General features: G+C 41.5%; 1 protein-coding gene across 1 annotated transcript in view; it reads right to left on the reverse strand.

Annotated features, from left to right (window-relative positions):
- Positions 1–19,780, reverse strand: part of cdc73 (cell division cycle 73, Paf1/RNA polymerase II complex component, homolog (S. cerevisiae)) — a 357,191-nt gene that overhangs the window by 11,824 nt on the left and 325,587 nt on the right. The window contains exons 14-15 of the mRNA XM_078561735.1: positions 12,104–12,265; positions 5,122–5,222 (exon numbers count right to left, since the gene is read on the reverse strand). Of these exons, the coding sequence (XP_078417861.1) occupies positions 5,122–5,222; positions 12,104–12,265 (263 nt within the window). The remainder of the gene's footprint in view (positions 1–5,121; positions 5,223–12,103; positions 12,266–19,780) is intronic.

A 19,780-nucleotide genomic window follows, 5' to 3' on the forward strand; every position in this document is an offset into this window, starting at 1 on the left:
GGTGGGCGGTGGCGATGCTAACAAATGCAAAACTCTGAAAGGCAGGAGGTTAAATGGCAAAATGGGCAATGATTCAAGGCAAAAGGAGATGGTAATGGGGCGAGTAGAGAAACAGAAGGTGAGTTTAGAGGAGATGTAAATGTGAATTGCAGTAAGAGTAGCAGTATTTAAAATGATAGGCGATGCTGGTAAGGGGAAATTTTATTGGCTTCCTCCAGTTACCCTGAGTACTTCCCCTTTTCCTTGAACAGTTGCAATCATGGACTTAAATGCTGGAAAGAGAAACTGTTGGACAGTTCAGAGTAAGTTGCTTGTGAAATCTAAGACTCCTGTTGTTTCTCTACTATGTTGTGATTTTGAATGTGTATCACACTTCAATTTGAGTCCCACTTCTCAACAATAGATCTAATTTTCCTAAACAGAAAAAATCCACATTTATTGCCTACTCCAAGATACTTTGAGGTGGTGGTGTTGGGAAGCCTTCGTGATCTGAATGAATGTGCTCCTTTGATAGGAAATTCAAGGATTTTGACCAGCGACAATGAACGAAAAGCACAATATGTATCCAATTCAGGATAATTTGGTACTTGTAGGGGTTGGGGTTGGCGGGTGGGTGGGGTGAAGGGGGGAGGGGTGGTCATGGAAGTGATCATGTTCTTAATTATTTTGCTGCTCTTGTCCTTCTTGGTGCTAGAAATCGTGGGCAGTGAGGTTCTGACAGAGCAAGCTTAGGCGAGTCACTGAGGTATAGATAACTTGCGCTGGAGCAAGAGTGTTGGTGGAAAGGGTTACCTAACACCAGAGCATAGGCACCACTCAAACAAACTGCTCTGTCCTAGATGGTGTCACGTTTGAGTGTTGTTACACTGTAGCCATCCAGGTGAACAGTGAACATTCCACTACACTCTTAATTTGAACCTAGCGGACGGCAGGAAAGCATCAAGGGGTTATAAGTCACTTATCACAAAGTACTCAGCCTCTTAACTGTTCCTGTAACTGCATTATTGATATAGCTAGTTTAAGTTTAACTGACTGATGAGTATAAGAAGTTGGATACTGATTTATATCCTATGCCATAAATACAACATTGGCAGATCTTATTTTTTCTGATTCTAGATTTGTGCTTCAAATTTAGTGTTGGTGTGAAGCCAAAATCAACTTGCATTGATGCTAGACTTCCAATGTGGATGCACCCTTAATTAGGCAGAAAGCAGAACACTAACAGTGCTGTAAGACAAAATTTTAAAAAAGCACCTTGGGGTATTTAAAATGATTGAGGAATTTATTAGGCTAGATAGAGAGAAAACACTTATTTCTGGTGGAAGAATCCAGACAAAGAGGCGTAACCTCAAAATTGGAGCAAAGCCATTCTGGGGTGATGTGAAGAAGTATTTCTTTACACAAAGGGTCCTGGAAGTCTGGAACTCTCTTCCCCCAAAAAGCTGTTGAGGCTGGATCAATTGAGATTGATGAATCTATTAGAAATTATGAATTCTCTTTCATAAAACAGTATGGGACTCTGCCTAATCACATTCTAATTTAAGCAGTGGGTCTCTAATAGTATTACATTTACCTTAACAGCATTAACATCAAATTTCATAAGAAAGTAAGAAATAGGTGGAGTAGGCCATACATCCTCTCAAGCCGACTCTGTCTCTTAATACGATCATGACTGATCTTCTGCCTCAACTTTCCCACCACTCACCATGACACCAAAAATCTGTTCATCTCAGCTTTAAATATACTAAATGCATCCACAGTCCTCTGGGGTAAAGGTTCACAACCCTCTGAGTGAAGAGATTTATCCTCATCTTAGTCTTAAATAATCAAACCCTTATCGTGAGACTGTGTGCCCTTGTTCTAAATTTCCCAGCCAGGGAAAATATCTTCTCAGTTGCTGCCCTGTCAAATTCCTTTAGAATCTTGTATATTTTAATGAGATCACCTCTCATTCTTCTAAACTACCAAATACAGGCCCAATATATTCAGCCTTTCATCGCAGGACAATCCTCTCATCCCTGGAACCAATCTAGTGAACCTTCACTGCATTGCCTCTAATGCAGGTACATCCTTCTTTAATTATGGAGACCAAAATTGCACATAATACTCCAGGCGTGGTCTCACCAAAGGCTTGCAAATTTGTGGCAAAACTTCCTTATTCTTGTATTCCAATCTCCTTGCAATAAAGGACAACATGCAATTTACCTCCTTTATTGTTTGCTGTATCTTCAAGCTATCTTTCTTTGTTCTTTTTGCAAGTAAACCCAATTCTCTCCTAACATCAATCATTACAAGTTTCGCGCCTTCTTAAAAAAATCAGTTTTTCTATGATTAAAGTGAATAATCTTACATAATCTGCATATACTTCATCTGCTATCTTGTTGCCCACTCACTTAACCTGTCTATCTATCTATTACATCTTACATTCCCACCTGGCTTTGTATCATCAGCCAATTTAGATGCAATACTCTGTCTCGTTGTCTAAGTCATTAATATAGATTGAAAATAGCTGAGGCCCCAGCAATAATCCTTGCGACACTCCACTAGGTACAGGCTGCTAACTTGAAACTTCCGTCTATTTATCCCAACACTTAATTTCCTTTCCATTAACCAATCCTCTACACATGCTAATATATTTTACCCCCAAATCCATGAGCCCTTGTCTTGGTTGTGTGTGGTACTGGATTGAATGCCTTTTAGAAATCCAAGTTTGCTAGTACTCCTTTGTCTAAAATGTGAATAAATTTGTTAAACGCTATTTCCCTTTTGTAAAACCATGTTGACTTTGTCTGATCTACTATGATTTTCTAGGCGCAGTGTTAAGATTTCTGAAATAGTTCGTATTTTCGCTCTCCCTCCTTTCTTGAATAGCAGGGTTACATTTGCTGACTTCCAATCCACTGGAATTCTTCGAGAATCTAGGGAACTTTGGAAAATCATACCCACTACATCTATTGTCTCTGCAGGTACCTCTTCTAAAATCCTAGGATGTACACAGTCAGGTCCTGGGAATAGTTAGGGAGCTGTCAAGTGGGCTTGATCTGGATTCATCAGCTATATATTTAATATTTACCAATGATCGGCAATCAATTTTAATAATTATTTTAAAACATTAGCTCAAGGTGATCAGGCAGAGTCAACATGGTTTTGTGAAAGGGAAATCATGTTTAACCAACTTATTGGAGTTCTTTGAGGAAGCAACATGGGCTGTGGATAAAGGGGAACTGGTGGACACACTGTACTTAGATTTCCAGAAGGCATTTGATAAAGTGCTACATCAAAGGTTTTTGCAGAAATAAAAGCTCATGGTATAGGGGGCTGCATATTGGCATGGATAGAAGATTGGTGGCTAACAAGAAGCAGAGAGTAGGCATAAATGGATCTTTTTCAGGTTGGCGTGGTGTAACGAGTGGTGTGCCACAGGCAGTGCTGGAACCTCAACTATTTACAATTTACACAAATGACTTGGATTAAGGGATGGATGGGATGGTTGCCAAATATACTGATGACACAAAGACAGGTAGGAAATAATTTGTGAAAAGGACAGAAGGAGGCTACAAAAGGATATAGATAGGTCAAGTGAGTGGGCAAAGATCTGGCAAATGGAGTATAATGTGGGTAAATATGAAATTGTCCATTTTGGCAGGAAGAATAAAAGAAGCATATTATCTAAATGGTGAGAGATTTCAGAGCTCTGAGATGCAGAGGGATCTGGATGTCTTAGTATACAAATTGCAAAAGGCTAATATGCAGGTATAGCAAGTAATAAGGAAAGCTAATAGAATGTTATAATTTATTGCGAGGGGAATTGAATACAAAAGTAGGGAAGTTATGCTTCAGAACACTAGTGAGACAACATTTGGAGTACTTTGTACAGTATTGGTCGCCTTACTTAAGGAAGGTTGTAAATGTGCTGAAAACAGTTCAGAGAAGGTTTACCAAGCTAATACCTGGAGTGGGCAGGTTGTCTTATCAGGAAAAGTTGGACAGGCTAGGCTTATATCTGCTGGAGTTTAGAAGGCTAAGAGGCGATTTGATTGAAACATAAAAGATCCTGAGGGGTTTTGACAGGGTGGATGTGGAGAGGATGTTTCCTCTTCTGGGAGGATCTAGAATAAGGGTCACTGTTTATAAATAAGGGGTCGCCCACTTAAAATTGAGATGAGGCTAAATTTTTTCTCTGAGGGTCGTGAGTCTTTGGAACTCTCTTCCTGAAAAAGTGGTGGAAGCAGAGTCTTTGAATATTTTTAAGGCAGAGGTGGATAGATTATTACTAAGCAAGGGGGATGTTAGGTTATCGGGGGTAGGCAGGATGCAGATTTGAGGTTACCATCAGATCAGCTATGATCTCATTAAATGGCGGAGCAGGCTCGAGGGGCCAAATGGCCTACTCCTGCTCCTTGTTATGTTCGTATAACCATTGGCTCAATAGATGGCCGTAAATATAAGTTACAAATAAATAATGAAGTTTGATAGTGCTAGCACTGTTAAAGATTTGGAGACTCACTGCTTAGGAAGCCAAATGTTATATTGATCTTTGTTGCAAGCAGGTTTGATTATAAGAGTGAAAGGACTATGCTGCGATTATGTAGCACCTTGGTGAGACCACACCTGGTGACCTGTGCACAGTTTACCCAAAGAAGGGTATACTTGTCAGCAGGGGTGCAACACAAATTCATTTTGACGGGATGCACGATGAGGAGAAACAGGCCTATGCTCTCAGGACTTTGCAAGAACAAGAGGTGATTTAATTGAAATATACCATTCCGAGAGGGACTGATAGAGTAGAGAGTGGAGTAGAGCTGAGACGCTGTCTCCCCTGGCTGGAGAGTCTAGGCCTAAGGGTAACAGTCTCAGGATTAGAGGGTGGCCATTTTGGGCTGAGATCAGGAGAAATTTCTTTAATCACAGGGTTGTGAATCTTTGGATGCTGTCATTGAGTTTATTCAAGGCAGAGATGGATAGGTTTTTGGATACTAATCAAGGAATGTGGAGGTAGGGCAGTGGAGTTGAAATAGAAGATCAGCCATGATCTTGTTGAACAACTAGGTGGCTCGAGGGGCCAAATGGTCTGCTCCTGCTCCTATTTCTTATATCCTTACATAAAAGCAGAAAAATTACTTTTTGCGAAAATATCCACAGGTGATCCATCAGGTAATAACCATGGCCATCCTTTGAACTGCCAAGCAGCTCCTTGCACAAAAACTGCCACAACACGATCCCTGAAAGAGAAATGAAAAATGAGACTTGATGGGATTTCTTTTGCTACAAGTGCTTAAAAAAGACTAATTTATGACTCTCAAAGGGACAGAGAAGACTAATACTTTAAAAACTACAATTTTAATAGAGACAATTTTTAAACATCTTTTTGGGGTTTCTTCTCAGTTTTTTCTATCACAGTGCCTTGGTTTTCCCAATCTCCCATTAAGGCTGCTGTGTCCCATGTCTGCCCACCTTCAAAATCCAACTTTAATTCAAAAAAAAAAATCAACCACTGCTCATGCAGTTAGTCATTTGGTACCAAATTTATTTTAATAATAGATCTCATAGCGTTATTCAAAGCGGGGCAGAGGATATGATGTTTTATTCTGTACAAAAACATCAGGGCAACTTACTTATGCTGATTGAATAATTGGATTTTTAAGGTTACTGTGGATACATTAGTCCTACCTTTAGGCTTATGTTCCATGTGTACATATTTTCTCAATGTGCTATTTGATAAGGGGAGAAAGATTATATTCTGTATTAGAGACTACTATTGTGTTAACCTATCCTAGATGTTTTTGAAAATGAAAGGGAGAGCTCATTAGTAATAAAGAATTGAACATTAAGGAGAGGAAATGGTGAAAAGAAACTATACAGAAATTCAAATTAATTCAATAAACAAAAAAAGGGAGATTTTATTTTAAAAGGTTTTATATTTGCAGCTTTATGAATAAAGGGAATGGAATGAGAATAAATGAATGTGAAATATACAAAGTAATAAATTGAAGGGTGTCAATATATATATATACAGACACATTTATAAATATATTTATACACACATGTATGTTTAATTTACTTGGAGTAAATGGTTTTATATAACCTGCGTATTCAATAAAATTTATATGATCTATTTGATATATAGATATAATAAAAGTCATAGAATTTAATGTTCTTGAGTCAGTTTGTGTTTATGTTGGGGCAGACTCAACGATGGAGTGTCATGAGGCAGAAAGTTAAGGCAGACGGCCAGAATTTTCCCGTCGGCGATTTGGGGGCGGGGCCCATTCGCCGATGGGAAAATGATGCGGGATGATGTCGGGAGGAACCCCCGACGTCATCCCGGTCCCTTTAAATTTTCAGGAAGGCGGGCGGACAGCAAAATCAGCTGTCTGCCCGCCGACCTGTCAATGCCCAATTGAGGCCATTGACAGGGTACTTAAAGTAATTAAAGGCCCTGCCCGTCCAACCTTAAGGCTGGCAGGCAGGCCAGGAGCCCCAGCGGGCTTCTGATAATACATGAAATCTCATCCACTGGCGGGATGAGGTTTCATGTTCCTTTTTAAAAACTTTAATAAATGTACTGTTATATTTGTTAACATGTCCCATCTTGTGTGACATTGTCACATGAGGGGGACATATTAATAATATTTTTATTTTTCTATTTTTAAAGTTTTTTAGACTGTCACTAATCTCTCTTAGTCTCAGGGAGCAGTGCGCTCTTTCGCGCACATGCGTGAAATAGCGCACTTCGACAGCTGGGGATTCCCCCCCCCCCCCCCCCCCACCCCCGCACAGGAAACGCATAGCACTTCCTGTCGGGCAGGCTGCTGGGTGGGCCTTAATTGGCTTACCCACTCAAAATGGCGGCAGGCCCCGTTTCGGCAGCGGGTGTCGGCTGTCTGCCCGCCGCTGAGCCAGTGGGGCCCGCACACCCACCAAGGGCAAAATTCTGCCCATAGTGTTTTAAGTGAAAGGTTTGTTCTTACAGCAAATGGGAGCATGTTGGATTACATTATAATTGTAAAATTTTCTGTGTGTAGCAGAAGGTTAATGAGGTTGGATTGAATGTTAGGGAGATATAAAGTTGTTAGTGGAAAAATGAGGGAAAAAGGAGCTGTGGAGAGGTTAGCAGTACTCACGTTGATAATGGCAAGTCAGAGCTTGGTTTGAGTGACTGGCAGTAAAGACTATGGAAGAGAGGAAATGGTTAAGTTGTGGCTGACACAGAGTTTGGTGAAAGAACGGTGCTCTCAAAAACGATTGATTGGATGAGGTGTGAGCTGGAAAAGGAGTCAGGATGCTGAAAAATCCATAATGGAAAATCGTGTGCATTTGGATAATCAGAAGGGAGGAAGGTGGCTTGATGGGGCAGGGATGATAAAGGTGTGAGAAGGGAGCATGGATGGAGTAAGAATCATAGAGTAGTTGCAGCACAGGAGGCAATCATTCAACCCATCTTGCCTTTGCCAGCTCCATGTGAGATCAACTCAACTAGTCCTACTCCTCAATCCTTCCATTCTAGCCCTGCAAATCTTTTTTCTTCAGATAAATTACCCAATTCCCTTTTGAAAGTCATAATTGAATCTGCCTCCACCACACTGTAGGCAATGCATTCCAGATGCTAACCACTCACTGCTTAAAAAAGCTTTTCCTCATGCTGCCTCTGGTTCTTTTGCCAACCACCTTAAAATGGGTGTCCTCTGGTACTGACCCTTCCTTCAATGGGAACAGTATCTCCATATCTACTCTGTCGAGACCCCTGATCATTTTGAGCATCTCTATTAAATCTCCTCTTCCCAAAGGAGAACAGCCCAGTTCTGCCAATTTTTTTTCCATTTTATGAAGGTTTACCATAAGGTAATTGCTTTTTTACTCAATGCCTTTATTTAAAAAGCCCAGGATCCCATACGCCTCATTAACTGCTTTCTCAACTTATTCTGTCACCTTCAACAATTTGTGCATATCCATCCACAAGTCCATCTGCTCCTGCAGCCCCTTTAGGGTTGTATCCTGTATTTCAGATTGCCTTTCCTCATTGTTTCTCGCAAAATATATCATTTCACTGTATTAAATTTCATCTGGCACATGTCTGCCCATTCTACCAGCCTGTTTATGTCCACTTGAAGAGTTAGTTAGGCATTTGGGCTAAATAAAGACAAGAGCCAGTAGGAGCAGGGGAAGCGCAGTGGTCGTTCAGAAGATAATGTTGGGAAGAAGGATGAAGATTCTTTCTTCACCCTCCTTTAAAAGATTTAACAACTTACAGGGCTATCCCATGCTATACTGTTTAATCAAAACAGCAAACAATAAAACAAGGTTTCTCAGTGATTGGCAAAGTCCTATAGGAAAAATCACCCATTCACAAAAAAAGCCAAATCCCTAAATTTCCTTCCCCTCCATGTCCTAACCATTTACCACGCCCCATCAATTACCCATAAAGTTTTTAAGAAGTGCTGCAACAACTTAAAACCAATTTCCAGTTCTAAATGTCTGTTAGCACAGGGACCAGAAATTGAATGTTTGGGGCTGGATGTCTTGGAGTGCAATATGAAGAGAGCTTGGTGCTCCAGAAGGTGGCAAAACCATAAGACCACAATTGGGCATGGCAAATAACATGATTAAAGGAGATTAGTTATGAAGTATGTAATATATGCAAGACTTTTAAATGTACTAATAAACATGTGCAGCATTTGCACAGATCTGGCTCCTGCTTTGTTTCATGATGAAAGAGAATTGGCAAACTACAAAGAGTTTGAATTTGCAGTTAACAGCCTATGAGAAGAATGAAATCTCATTAAAGTGGGTGTGTTTAGTATTTTATGGAGAAATGTGCAGTCTTTTCTTTCTTCCCTTCCTGAGAATGTTGTTTAATTTTTAGAGCATGGCTCTTTGGTACTCTGCTCAAATAGCCATTTTTCACCTCTATGCAAGGCAATGAGTGACATCAAGTTAATTAACTGTTGTGGAACCCACAGCTTGAGCCTGGACCAAAATCCACCATGTACATTCCAGTCGGGCAGAAACAGGAACGCTGGCTCATTTTTCCTCACCCCAGCCTGGGGTCACAGGTGCATTACTACTCTTGGCAAGATCAGCAAATTCAGCATGGATTAACCTTTAAAACTTTCTGATGGCATGATGCAACACCAGTCAGATCTTTAAAGTTCCGGCAGTTTATCAGAGAGGTGATATCTGAAATCCATGGAAATTCTCCTATTTCCCATGGTTACTGATTTCTTAAGATAGATGTGAAGGGCACTGTATCAATGTAAGTTATTTCTTCTTGAAATATGGTTAACCAGGTTCTATACTGTGATTGCTGAACTCCTTTCGCTTCCTAGCAAATTAAAAATTCCACAGAAAGCCACTGGAAAGTAACATTCACTTTAGGCTCATGATCAGTTACGGAGATTCCAGCTGGCCTTTTGCTGGCAGTCTATAGTAATTAGTTTTCTGCGCTTTAAACTTCTTGTAAATGTAGCTTGGAAAATGAGTGCTCTGGGCAGAGAACACAGACTACTTTCAGGATACATCAGATAATGAGGAATTAATTGTGTTTCTGACCTTCCGTTTATTTAGTAGGCACCATGATAATTGAGTTTTAAACAATAAATTGTTCAGAAAAATCCAAATCAAATGGGCCATGCACCCTGAAGTGTATTGTACTGTCTTATACAAAGGGTCATTGGGTAGAATTCTGAAGGAAGATTGTTAAAACGCTAGATGTTTTCCCCAAACCCCAGAGCAATAAAATGGGCTTTAGAGTTGAATTCAAAGCAGGTAATTAGAAATATTTACTTGCGTGGAGGTTAAACGCTAACAGGAACTGGCTGGGCTGAACTACCTGTTGCTGTGTTGCAACTGTTTCCATGTTGTAACTTGTGTGTATTTCTATGTGCTCTTCACATTATGTTCTCTCTCTCTCACTCACATAAATATGGTTAAATATGGTTATTGCGGCAACAATAAGAACAAAATACTACATTTCTGTACCCTCTCCCAACCTGCCCAGTTCCTCAGGCTGTCCCAATTATTTTCCAATATTCCTTGACCTCTTTTATTTGCCTTCCAAATGTTGTTTGCATTCTCTGAAACTTTCTTTCCCCACTGCCCCAACTCATGCTTCTCACAGCCGCACCATCTGCAATAGTAGCCAATGTGTGTCACTGCGTATTTCCATCAGCAAGGAAGCTAAGTGATGAACATGAGCAGTCCAATTCAGGAGCTGTGAAAGGAATTTTGTTAAAATAAAGTTTCACAGCATGGTCATGAACTTTCTCTAGAGACCATCTTGGAAGCGTTTGCTAGATTTAATCTACAAGGTTTTTATTCACAAAACATTGAACCTAAATTTAAAAATTGCTCTAAATCACACTTAATTTTATTTTAAGAACTGGAATTTTAAAAATGTATAAAACATTGTAAAAAATGCTCTTACTATGGGAAGAAGCTTCCTAAGGAAAGTGGGTTTAAGCAGCAGATTGGCTATATTAAAAGAATTCCTAAACAGTTTGCTGAACAGGCTGCTGAGTAGGGTGTGAATTGCTGCAGCCCAACTTGTAAACCTGGAGTAAACTATGATGCTTTAACAACAATTCATGCCTACTAATGTACATGGACTGTTTCCTAATGATCAGAACTGTGATGGAAAAATTCCTTACAGCTACTGTAGAAAGGAGACGATTGTTGAGTGGGCATGCATTTTTGGTGGCAATTTCCAAAATGATTTTCAACCCCACCCCGCCTCTCCAGCCCCACCCGATATGAATGGTTTGTGAGGGGAGGGGGTAATTTTCACCATTTGCTACTATAGCAAAATTGCAAACATATTTCTTTAAAAATGTCTTTATAAATTTCATCAAATAATACCCAGTGGTGTTGTTAATTTTAAGTTGTTTTACTGTTGTCTCTGAAAGGGATAAACAAAATCTGATGTTGATTTATCACTGTCCTCTTCTATCTATATAACTGATTTCTCCCTTCCATAAAGATATTGCCACCAACCTCCTCTACTTTCATTATTTGCTTTGAATACTTTTCATTTATTTTGTGCAAGTTATTGTGAGAATAAACTGCTTTCAGGTGACATGGGAAGCTAGAATAGCCACATTTAAAAATACTGTGTAAACACAATTTTGTTTAGGGAAAATTGGGCATATTAGTTGTTCAAAGCCAGTTTACTGTGCCCAACTTGAGTCACCATGCACTGCCAGTCAACATTTGCATTAACAGTCAATAGAGTCTTACTTGAAATTCAGTAACTGGCCAGGTAAGACAGTTGGGTGTTAAGGGCAGCTGGATAAACAGGTGGCTTTCTAATTTAAGTGTTGGTATTTCCTGGCATGGAGAGCAGAGCCAAAGCATTTGCAGTACTGTTCAGACCCAGTTCCCAATTAGAGTTTAAAATTACAACACTGCATCTCCTAGTCAGCTAGAAATAAGCCCAGTGTTTGTTGCTGACAGGTAATGTTACTAGTTATTGAACACAGAATGGGAAATGGAGGGTTTACATTTGACTTTACACACAAATAGGTTTCTGATCTCAGTTATGCTGCTGTGGGAAGATGCAGAGTCAAGTCCTTGCACACCTCCGAGGAGCACTAAAATCTAGGGAGGAGGGTCTCCTATCCTACAGGTGACACATACTGTGCAGAGACCAAACCTTAGGGGAAAAGAGAATCACATTCTTAAGAGACCTTCTCCCCACAAGAAATGGTACCACTGAAGCACCTGTGTTTTCTCCCCCTATTAATCCTTCATGATTTTCAGGAATTCCAACAACAAAAACATTAACTTTTGTGCCGGGTATTGTACAAAGGTTTCTATGTTTATTAAAAAAGAACCTTCTACTACAAAAACGTCAGTATGGCAGCTAATCGACTTTCAATCTTTTAAATCTGCACAAAATAGTTTGCGAATTTTGAAGCTTTAACTTCTTAAAATTAAGTTCTTCTTCCAATCTATTATTTAACTGTTAGAACAGTAACAATGATCTGTATGAATTCAACAGAAACAGGAATGCTGTCATCGCTAGTGGTATTGAAGCAGTTAATCAAAAGATAGGTTTTAAGCCAAATGCGACAGTATTATTCAGCCCAGTATCTAAAAATGCACATACCAGTCTTGCGGCAAAAGTTTAAGAGGTTGGTCTATCACTCGATAAGGCACTGTTACGCTGATGGCAGTTCCTCCTGGTTGTACCTGGTCCTTTCGCCGTTGGATCAGGATTTCATTTTCCCTTTGACATCCTTGCTTTTTCTTCTCATCAGATGGGAAAAACCTGATGAAGAAACACAACAGAAGTTTTCATAAAATCTCACTGCATTTCTCAACAACTGGAAGGCAAAAAAGTTAACTATTCTCTATTAAAGTTAGCTCTTCATTACAAGTGTCAGATTGGAACAGTAGTAGCACTCTTGCCTCAGTCAGAAGATCATGGCCCCGCTCCAAGATGAGGCCGACACTTCATTGCAGTATAGATAGAATGCTGAATTGTAGGTGATGCTGTTAGGTAGGATATTAGATTGTGGTCTATCTGTCCATTTAAGTGAATGTAAACAAAAAAATCTCATGGCAATATTTGAAGAGAAGCAGGGGTATTTTCTATGTCCTGGCCAAGATTTCACCTCCAACTGACACTACTAAAATAGATTGGTTATCTCATTTGTCCATTGCAAGGCATTGCAATATGCAAAACAACAACTGTATTTACCTACAAAGTAACATTGACTTACACTTCAAAAGTAATTTGTTGGCAGCTGATGCTGTGAGAATGTGAAAAATGCCATATAAATCTAAGTTTTGCTTTTCTTTAAGGGCAGTTTATCTAGCCAATTTTATAAACCTTTATTCATGATTATCCATGTTCAAATGCAGCAGGACCTGGACAATATCCAGGCTTGGGCTGACAAGTGGCAAGTAACATGCACGTCACACAAGTGTCAAGCAATGACCATCTCCAACAAGAGAGAATCCAACCATCGTCCCTTTATGTTCAATGGCATTACCATCACTGAATCCCCCACTATCAACATCCTGGGGGTTACCATTGACCAGAAACTGAACTGGACTAGCCATAAAAATACTGTGGCTACAAGAGCAGGTCAGAGACTGGGAATCGTGTGACGAGTAACTCACGACCTGACTCCCCAAAGCATGTCCACCATCTACAAGGCAGAAGTCCGGAGTGTGATGGAATACTCCCCATTTGCCTGGATGAGTGCTGCTCCCACAACACTGAAGAAGCTGGACACTGTTCAGGACAAAGCAGTCCGCTTGATTGACACCACATCCACAAACATTCACTCCCTCCACCGCCGACGCAGAGTAGCAGCAGTGAGTACCATCTACAAGATGCACTGAAGGAATTCACCAAGGCTCCTTAGACAGCACCTTCCAAACACATGACCACTACCAACTAGAAGGACAAGGGCAGCAGATAGGTGGGAACACCACCACTTAGATATTCCTCTCCAAGTCACTCACCATCCTGCCTTGGAAGTATATTGCCGTTCCTTCACTGTCGCTGGGTCAAAATCGTGGAACTCCTTTCCTAACAGCACTGTGGGTGTACCTACACTACATGGACTGCAGCGGTTCAAGAAGGCAGCTCACCACCGCCTTCTCAGGGGCAACTTGGGATGGACAATAAATGCTGGCCCAGCCAGCGAAGCCCACATCCCATGAATGAATAAAAAAAAGAGGTACACATAAAAAGTAGATTTTGAAATTTAAAAATTCAAACTGTCTAGAAGAAAACAAAATTTTTATATAAAGGACAGAAAAGAAACACTAGAGGTAAGAACTGACAATGCAATCGGTTGTATTTCTGCACCTACATCAACTATTTTGCATGCCTCTAACTCCACTAAATTATCATCTGGGCAGTTCTCTCCTGAATGCTTCAGCTAAGTTAGCAGGCATTGCACCATGTGAAAGTGTATTCCATAAAGTGTGAACAGGTCGCATCGCAAGATTTACTTAACTTATGGTCATGTAACCAGATTCCATCAAGGCTTATTTTATTGAAAATCACTTGGATCAAGTTTCTCCCTTTCTAAAAACAAAAAGCTAAAAGCTACTGCGGATGCTGGAAATCCAAAACAAAACAAAAACAGAATTACCTGGAAAAACTCAGCAAGTCTGGCAGCATCGGCGGAGAAGAAATCAGTCAACGTTTCGAGCCTCCATGGCCCTTCGGCAGAACTGCAGCATAGTTTCAACAAGGGAGAAATATAAATTGGTTTAAGGTGGGTGGGGGGGAAGAGACACATTGAGGGTGTGGTGTGAGCAGATAATCAAAAGATGTCAGAGACAAAAGGGTCAAAGAGGTGTTGAAGGTGGTGTTCTTTGTCTGAGAAAAGTGCTAATTAAGAATGGAATACAGGATATTCAAAGTACAGCTCTAGTGGGGGTGGGGTGGAAAGACTAAAGGTTTTAGTTTTAGATTTAAAAATAATGGAAATAGGTGGGGAAAGAAGAATCTATATAAATTATTGAAAAAAAAAAGCGGGTGGGGGGGGAAAAGAAACGGGGTGGGGATGGGGGGAGGGGGAGTTTAAGATCTAAAGTTGTTGAATTCAATATTCAGCCCAGAGGGCTGTAAAGTGCCTAGTCGGAAGATGAGGTGCTGTTCCTCCAGTTTGCGTTGGGCTTCACTGGAACAATGCAACAATCCCGCGCATCCTCCCTCACGCCTTCTCCTCCTTCCCAGAAACATGATAGGGTCCCCCTTGTCCTCACTTATCACCCCACCAGCCTCCGCATTCAAAGGATCATCCTCTGCCATTTCCGCCAACTCCAGCATGATGCCACCACCAAACACATCTTCCCTTCACCCCCCTTGACGGCATTCCGTAGGGATCGTTCCCTCCGGGACACCCTGGTCCACTCCTCCATCACCCCCTACTCCTCAACCCCCACTTATGGCACCTCCCCATGCCCACGCAGAAGATGCAACACCTGCCCCTTCACTTCCTCTCTCCTCACCGTCCAAGGGCCCAAACACTCCTTTCAAGTGAAGCAGCATTTCACTTGCATTTCCCCTAACTTAGTCTACTGCATTCGTTGCTCCCAATGCGGTCTCCTCTACATTGGAGAGACCAAACGCAAACTGGGCGACCGTTTTGCGGAACACCTGCGGTCTGTCCGCAAGAAAGACCCAAACCTCCCTGTCGCTTGCCATTTTAACACTCCAACCTGTTCTCTTGCCAACATGTCTGTCCTTGGCTTGCTGCATTGTTCCAGTGAAGCCCAACGCAAACTGGAGGAACAGCACCTCATCTTCCGACTAGGCACTTTACAGCCCTCTGGGCTGAATATTGAATTCAACAACTTTAGATCTTAAACTCCCCCTCCCCCCATCCCCACCCCGTTTCTTTTCCCCCCCCCACCCGCTTTTTTTTTTCAATAATTTATATAGATTCTTCTTTCCCCACCTATTTCCATTATTTTTAAATCTAAAACTAAAACCTTTAGTCTTTCCACCCCACCCCCACTAGAGCTGTACTTTGAATATCCTGTATTCCATTCTTAATTAGCACTTTTCTCAGACAAAGACCACCACCTTCAACACCTCTTTGACCCTTTTGTCTCTGACATCTTTTGATTATCTGCTCACACCACACCCTCAATGTGTCTCTTCCCCCCTACCCCACCCACCTTAAACCAATTTATATTTCTCCCTTGTTGAAACTATGCTGCAGTTCTGCCGAAGGGCCATGGAGGCTCGAAACGTTGACTGATTTCTTCTCCGCCGATGCTGCCAGACTTGCTGAGTTTTTCCAGGTAATTCTGTTTTTGTTTTGTTCTCCCTTTCTAATCTTGTTTTTCCAATTAAGATAGATTAGATGCAGCTTTCTGTGGGTTTCCATTGCTCCTTAATTTAAAACAGAAGCATTCTTGGTCTTGTCTGCAACATGTAATATAGCCAATATTTAATAGGGTATATGTTGCCCAGAATTTCTTACGAACCTATTAACAATCTCCATAATTCCATCAGTCTTTGTAACTTGTAATCTATTATTAGGATACCTTCAACAGTTAATCAATTAGCAGAAAGAGCATGAGCACTGAACCTTCCACAGCAGAAGCAATGCACACATCAAAAAATAATGGGAACACTGGGAGATTCAGGAGATATGAAGAAAAAGTTGAACTTCAAATCTAAAGTATTGCCCACTGATATCAAAATGCGCTCACTAATTGGAGCAATCAAAAAATTCACAAAGATAAATTCTTTTATAATAATAGTTGCTTCAAAATCCGACCGCACCCACTTGCCACCGGGATCTTCCAGTCCCGCTGCAAGTCAATGGACTTCTGGCTGGGGCGCCGCCTCGCCCGTGGCGGGGCCATAAAATCCCGGCCTCAATTTGGTGAAGGGGCGATCAACTAGAAGTAGGGGACTGCTTGTTGACATTATGTCATCAATGTTGAAAGTCTTGACTGAAGTATCACCTAGGGTGTTATGCGAGGTGGACAGGTTCAACAGGAGCTCGGAAAATAGCTGGCTAAAGTGGGCAGTGAAGACGTGGGCACAAGTGGGTTTTGCTGGCCACTTAGAGTGTGGAGTAGCCACAACATCTTGATTACATAGAAAATTCATCTTCTGAAAACCCTTGTGTGGCCAGTGACAATGTATGGCTATGAGAGCTGGATCATCAAGAAGAGTGATGAGGCTTGACTAAGAGCATTTGAAATGAAAGGACTCAGATGGATAATACTTGTGTGATGGTCGGCCAAACGGTGGGGTGCTTGAGAAAGCTGATGTTAAGAGGCAGTGACATCAAGGAAGCTCACATATTTTGGACAAGTGATGCAAACAGGAGGGGTGCACACAACAGTTTGGAAAGAGGTAATGCAAGGAAGAACACCTGGAAAATGTGCCCAAGGAAGACCCAAGATGGCATGGAAAAATAATATCAGAACTGTGAAGGCAGCAGGAAATAGAAAGCAGTGGAAAAAGATTGCTTATGGTGCCGCCGTGAACCCTTGGAACGAGGACGGAAGAAAGATAAGACAAGACTTGTTGCTACTCGTCACATGGGCACATAATTTGTTCAACCGTAGGAGCCAGAATGTTTCCTCCTTGGTGCACTTTGGCAAAATTCAACTATCCAAAGTAGCATTTACTGAATGGATCACATGATCCGTTGTATATCACTAATGTTAAATGTAAGAGCTCAAATCAGTTGCATTTCTAGGCAGAACACTGAAGATATGGAGTAACAGCAATTTATAGATTGACAGGATAAGCAGTTCCATTGGTTTTAATAGGAAGATAGATACCCACATACCAAACTTGAGTACAGTGGAGATAGTGTGCAGAAACATTAATTAGTTCTTCCACCATTCTGAAAACAAGAATCCAAAGAACACACTCCCTGCATCACTGTGGTATTTCCATTTCTAACAGTCTTCACAAGTGAGACAGCTGGCATTTAATATTGAAAAATTGGAGGTTATGAAATTTACGCTCACTAGCAACTAGATAAGCTTTACCTAATCTCACCATATTTAGGCAGCACCACAGGCATTAGAGCATTCACTACATTTTCCAGTTCATAGGTGCTCAGGCTCAAAAAGTTATGTAGGCCTGGAAGTTCACATACCATTGTCTCATTTTATAGGGATAATTTAGTGGATGGTTGTGTGAAGTGGGATGTGAATCCTTAAGTTTGTACAGAGGGTTGCGGTGGTAGCAATAGTCAAGGCCATTTCATTGCTGCTGTGCTTCTCTTGGGGTTTTTTTTTATTCTTTCACGAGCTGTGGGCATCACTGGCCAGACCAGCATTTATTTTCCATCCCTAATTGCCCTTGGGAAGGTGGTGGCGAGTCACTTTCTTGAACTGCTGCAGGTCTGTGGTGCAGGTACACTCTTAGTGCTATCGGAAGGGAGTTCGAGGATTTTGAACCAGCGACAGTGAAGAAACGATGATATAGTTCCAAGTCAGGATGGTGTGTGATTTGGAAGGGAAATTGCAGGTGGCGATGTTCCCATGCATCTGCTGCCCTTGACCTTCGAGGTGGTAGAGGTTGCAGGTTTGGAAGGTGCTGTCGAAGGAATGGCTCTGAATAAAGCAGTTCCTTCCTCCTGTCTCATTTTACTCAGAAGCACTCGTGTGCAGCTTCAGTGAACCTTGGAGTTCGCTGCCCTTTTGCAGACATCAGTTGCCAAAAATCAGCTTTGCTTACAGTGTTCCCTCGAAACTGATCCAGGCCTTTAAAGTCATGCAGGAAAATGCTAGTCCCCAAATGGTCAGTAACATTACAGAGGTGTTGTCAGTGCTAGCAGCTCAGATTATAATTGGGCTGAGCATGGAAACTATGGCCTGAATCTTGCATGTAGTGGCAGAGCAGGGTTGCCACTCTGCTCCTAGTTACATACCTGGAAATGAAGACGCTCCTTTCTCACCCAAACTTCCTACTCAGGCCGGGCGAGAACAGCGTAGTGCAGTGGGTTCTCGAGGCCTTCTGTTGAGGGTAGTTGAGTCAGAGGTAAGGAAGGCACACACCTTTTTTTGGTGGCACTAGCTGTTGTAAAGCAGGTACATTTAAAGTTCCAGTCACTTTGAGAAGCCAGGGAGAAGGTATAAGGATAAAGTAAGTGGGCGGGATGGGGGGGGAGGGAGTTGGGGTGGTGGAGCAGCTGGTCAGGTGGGGAGGAGGGGCGGAAGTCAGGTGTGCAGTGGGCGCGGTCAGTGGTGAGCAGGGTCAGGTGGTAAGTGAGTGGGGGGTAGGAAGTGGAGGGGGGTGGGTGGTCAGAGGGGCAGGGTAGTTGGGAGAGGGGGTAATAGGTAGTTAGGGGGGCGCATAGTTGGAGGAGAGTGTGTAGTCATGAGGGGTGGGGGAGTAAGCCGGGTAGTCGGGGGGAGGCCAATAGTCGTGGGAGGTCCCATGCGGGGGGTGTTGGAGGGTTAGTCCCGTGGGGGTCAGGTCAGTACTATAGTTACCCAGAAGTTAGAAGTGGTTAATTCTTCTAACCTTTTCTGAGTAACTATTACTGTAAGACAATCAGAACCATCTGAAGGCCAAAACAGCCCAGGTCCCGAGTCCCTCTGAAGTTTTATTCCATTATTGCAAGCTAAAGCTAAACCCAGGTTCCAATGGTACAAGCAGACAGTATTTTTAAAATTATTTGTCTTTATGATGTACAGGAGATTGATTTGAGCTGCACATCCATTTAATAGCAATTCTGATGAGCTGTTCAGGTATTTTCCATGTTAAATGTGAGCTCGCCTCAGCTGCAGCTTTTTAAAGTCAGACCCCTTTGTAACACAGCATACAGTATAATATTGATTATAAATACAGTAACATAATGCACTTTGATCTCCACTGACAATTCTCAATGTTGCAAATACAGTATTTGGCTTTCACAGCATATATATGTACTTTAAAATCTCAGAGATGCAACCTACTGGTAGCTACAATATAGCTACCTATAAATTGTTATACAGAATTTGGGTAATTGAGACAATTTTGACCAGTTGAATCTGTGCTGCAATTGTTGCAAGTAAGCAGTGGTTAGCAGTACATCATTTTTAAAAAAAAATATGCCATTCAAATTTGGTAAATCCCAATGCATCAAAATTAATTCACATTTGTTATTCAGGAGAACGTGGCAATTTGTCTTCTTTTCTTTGTTATTACAGTTTTGCAGCATGCTAACAAGGGAAGACTTCTCGGGAGGAAATGTAGAACGTAAGGGAGACAGCCCATCAGGCCACAGTAATCAAGACAATATTACTTCCAGAAGATGCCCACTGCCTTCTAATCTGTTGACAAGCCGAGCAT

This window comes from Cetorhinus maximus, chromosome 17 (genome assembly GCF_964194155.1).
Source record: "Cetorhinus maximus chromosome 17, sCetMax3.hap1.1, whole genome shotgun sequence".
Taxonomy (NCBI): domain Eukaryota; kingdom Metazoa; phylum Chordata; class Chondrichthyes; order Lamniformes; family Cetorhinidae; genus Cetorhinus; species Cetorhinus maximus.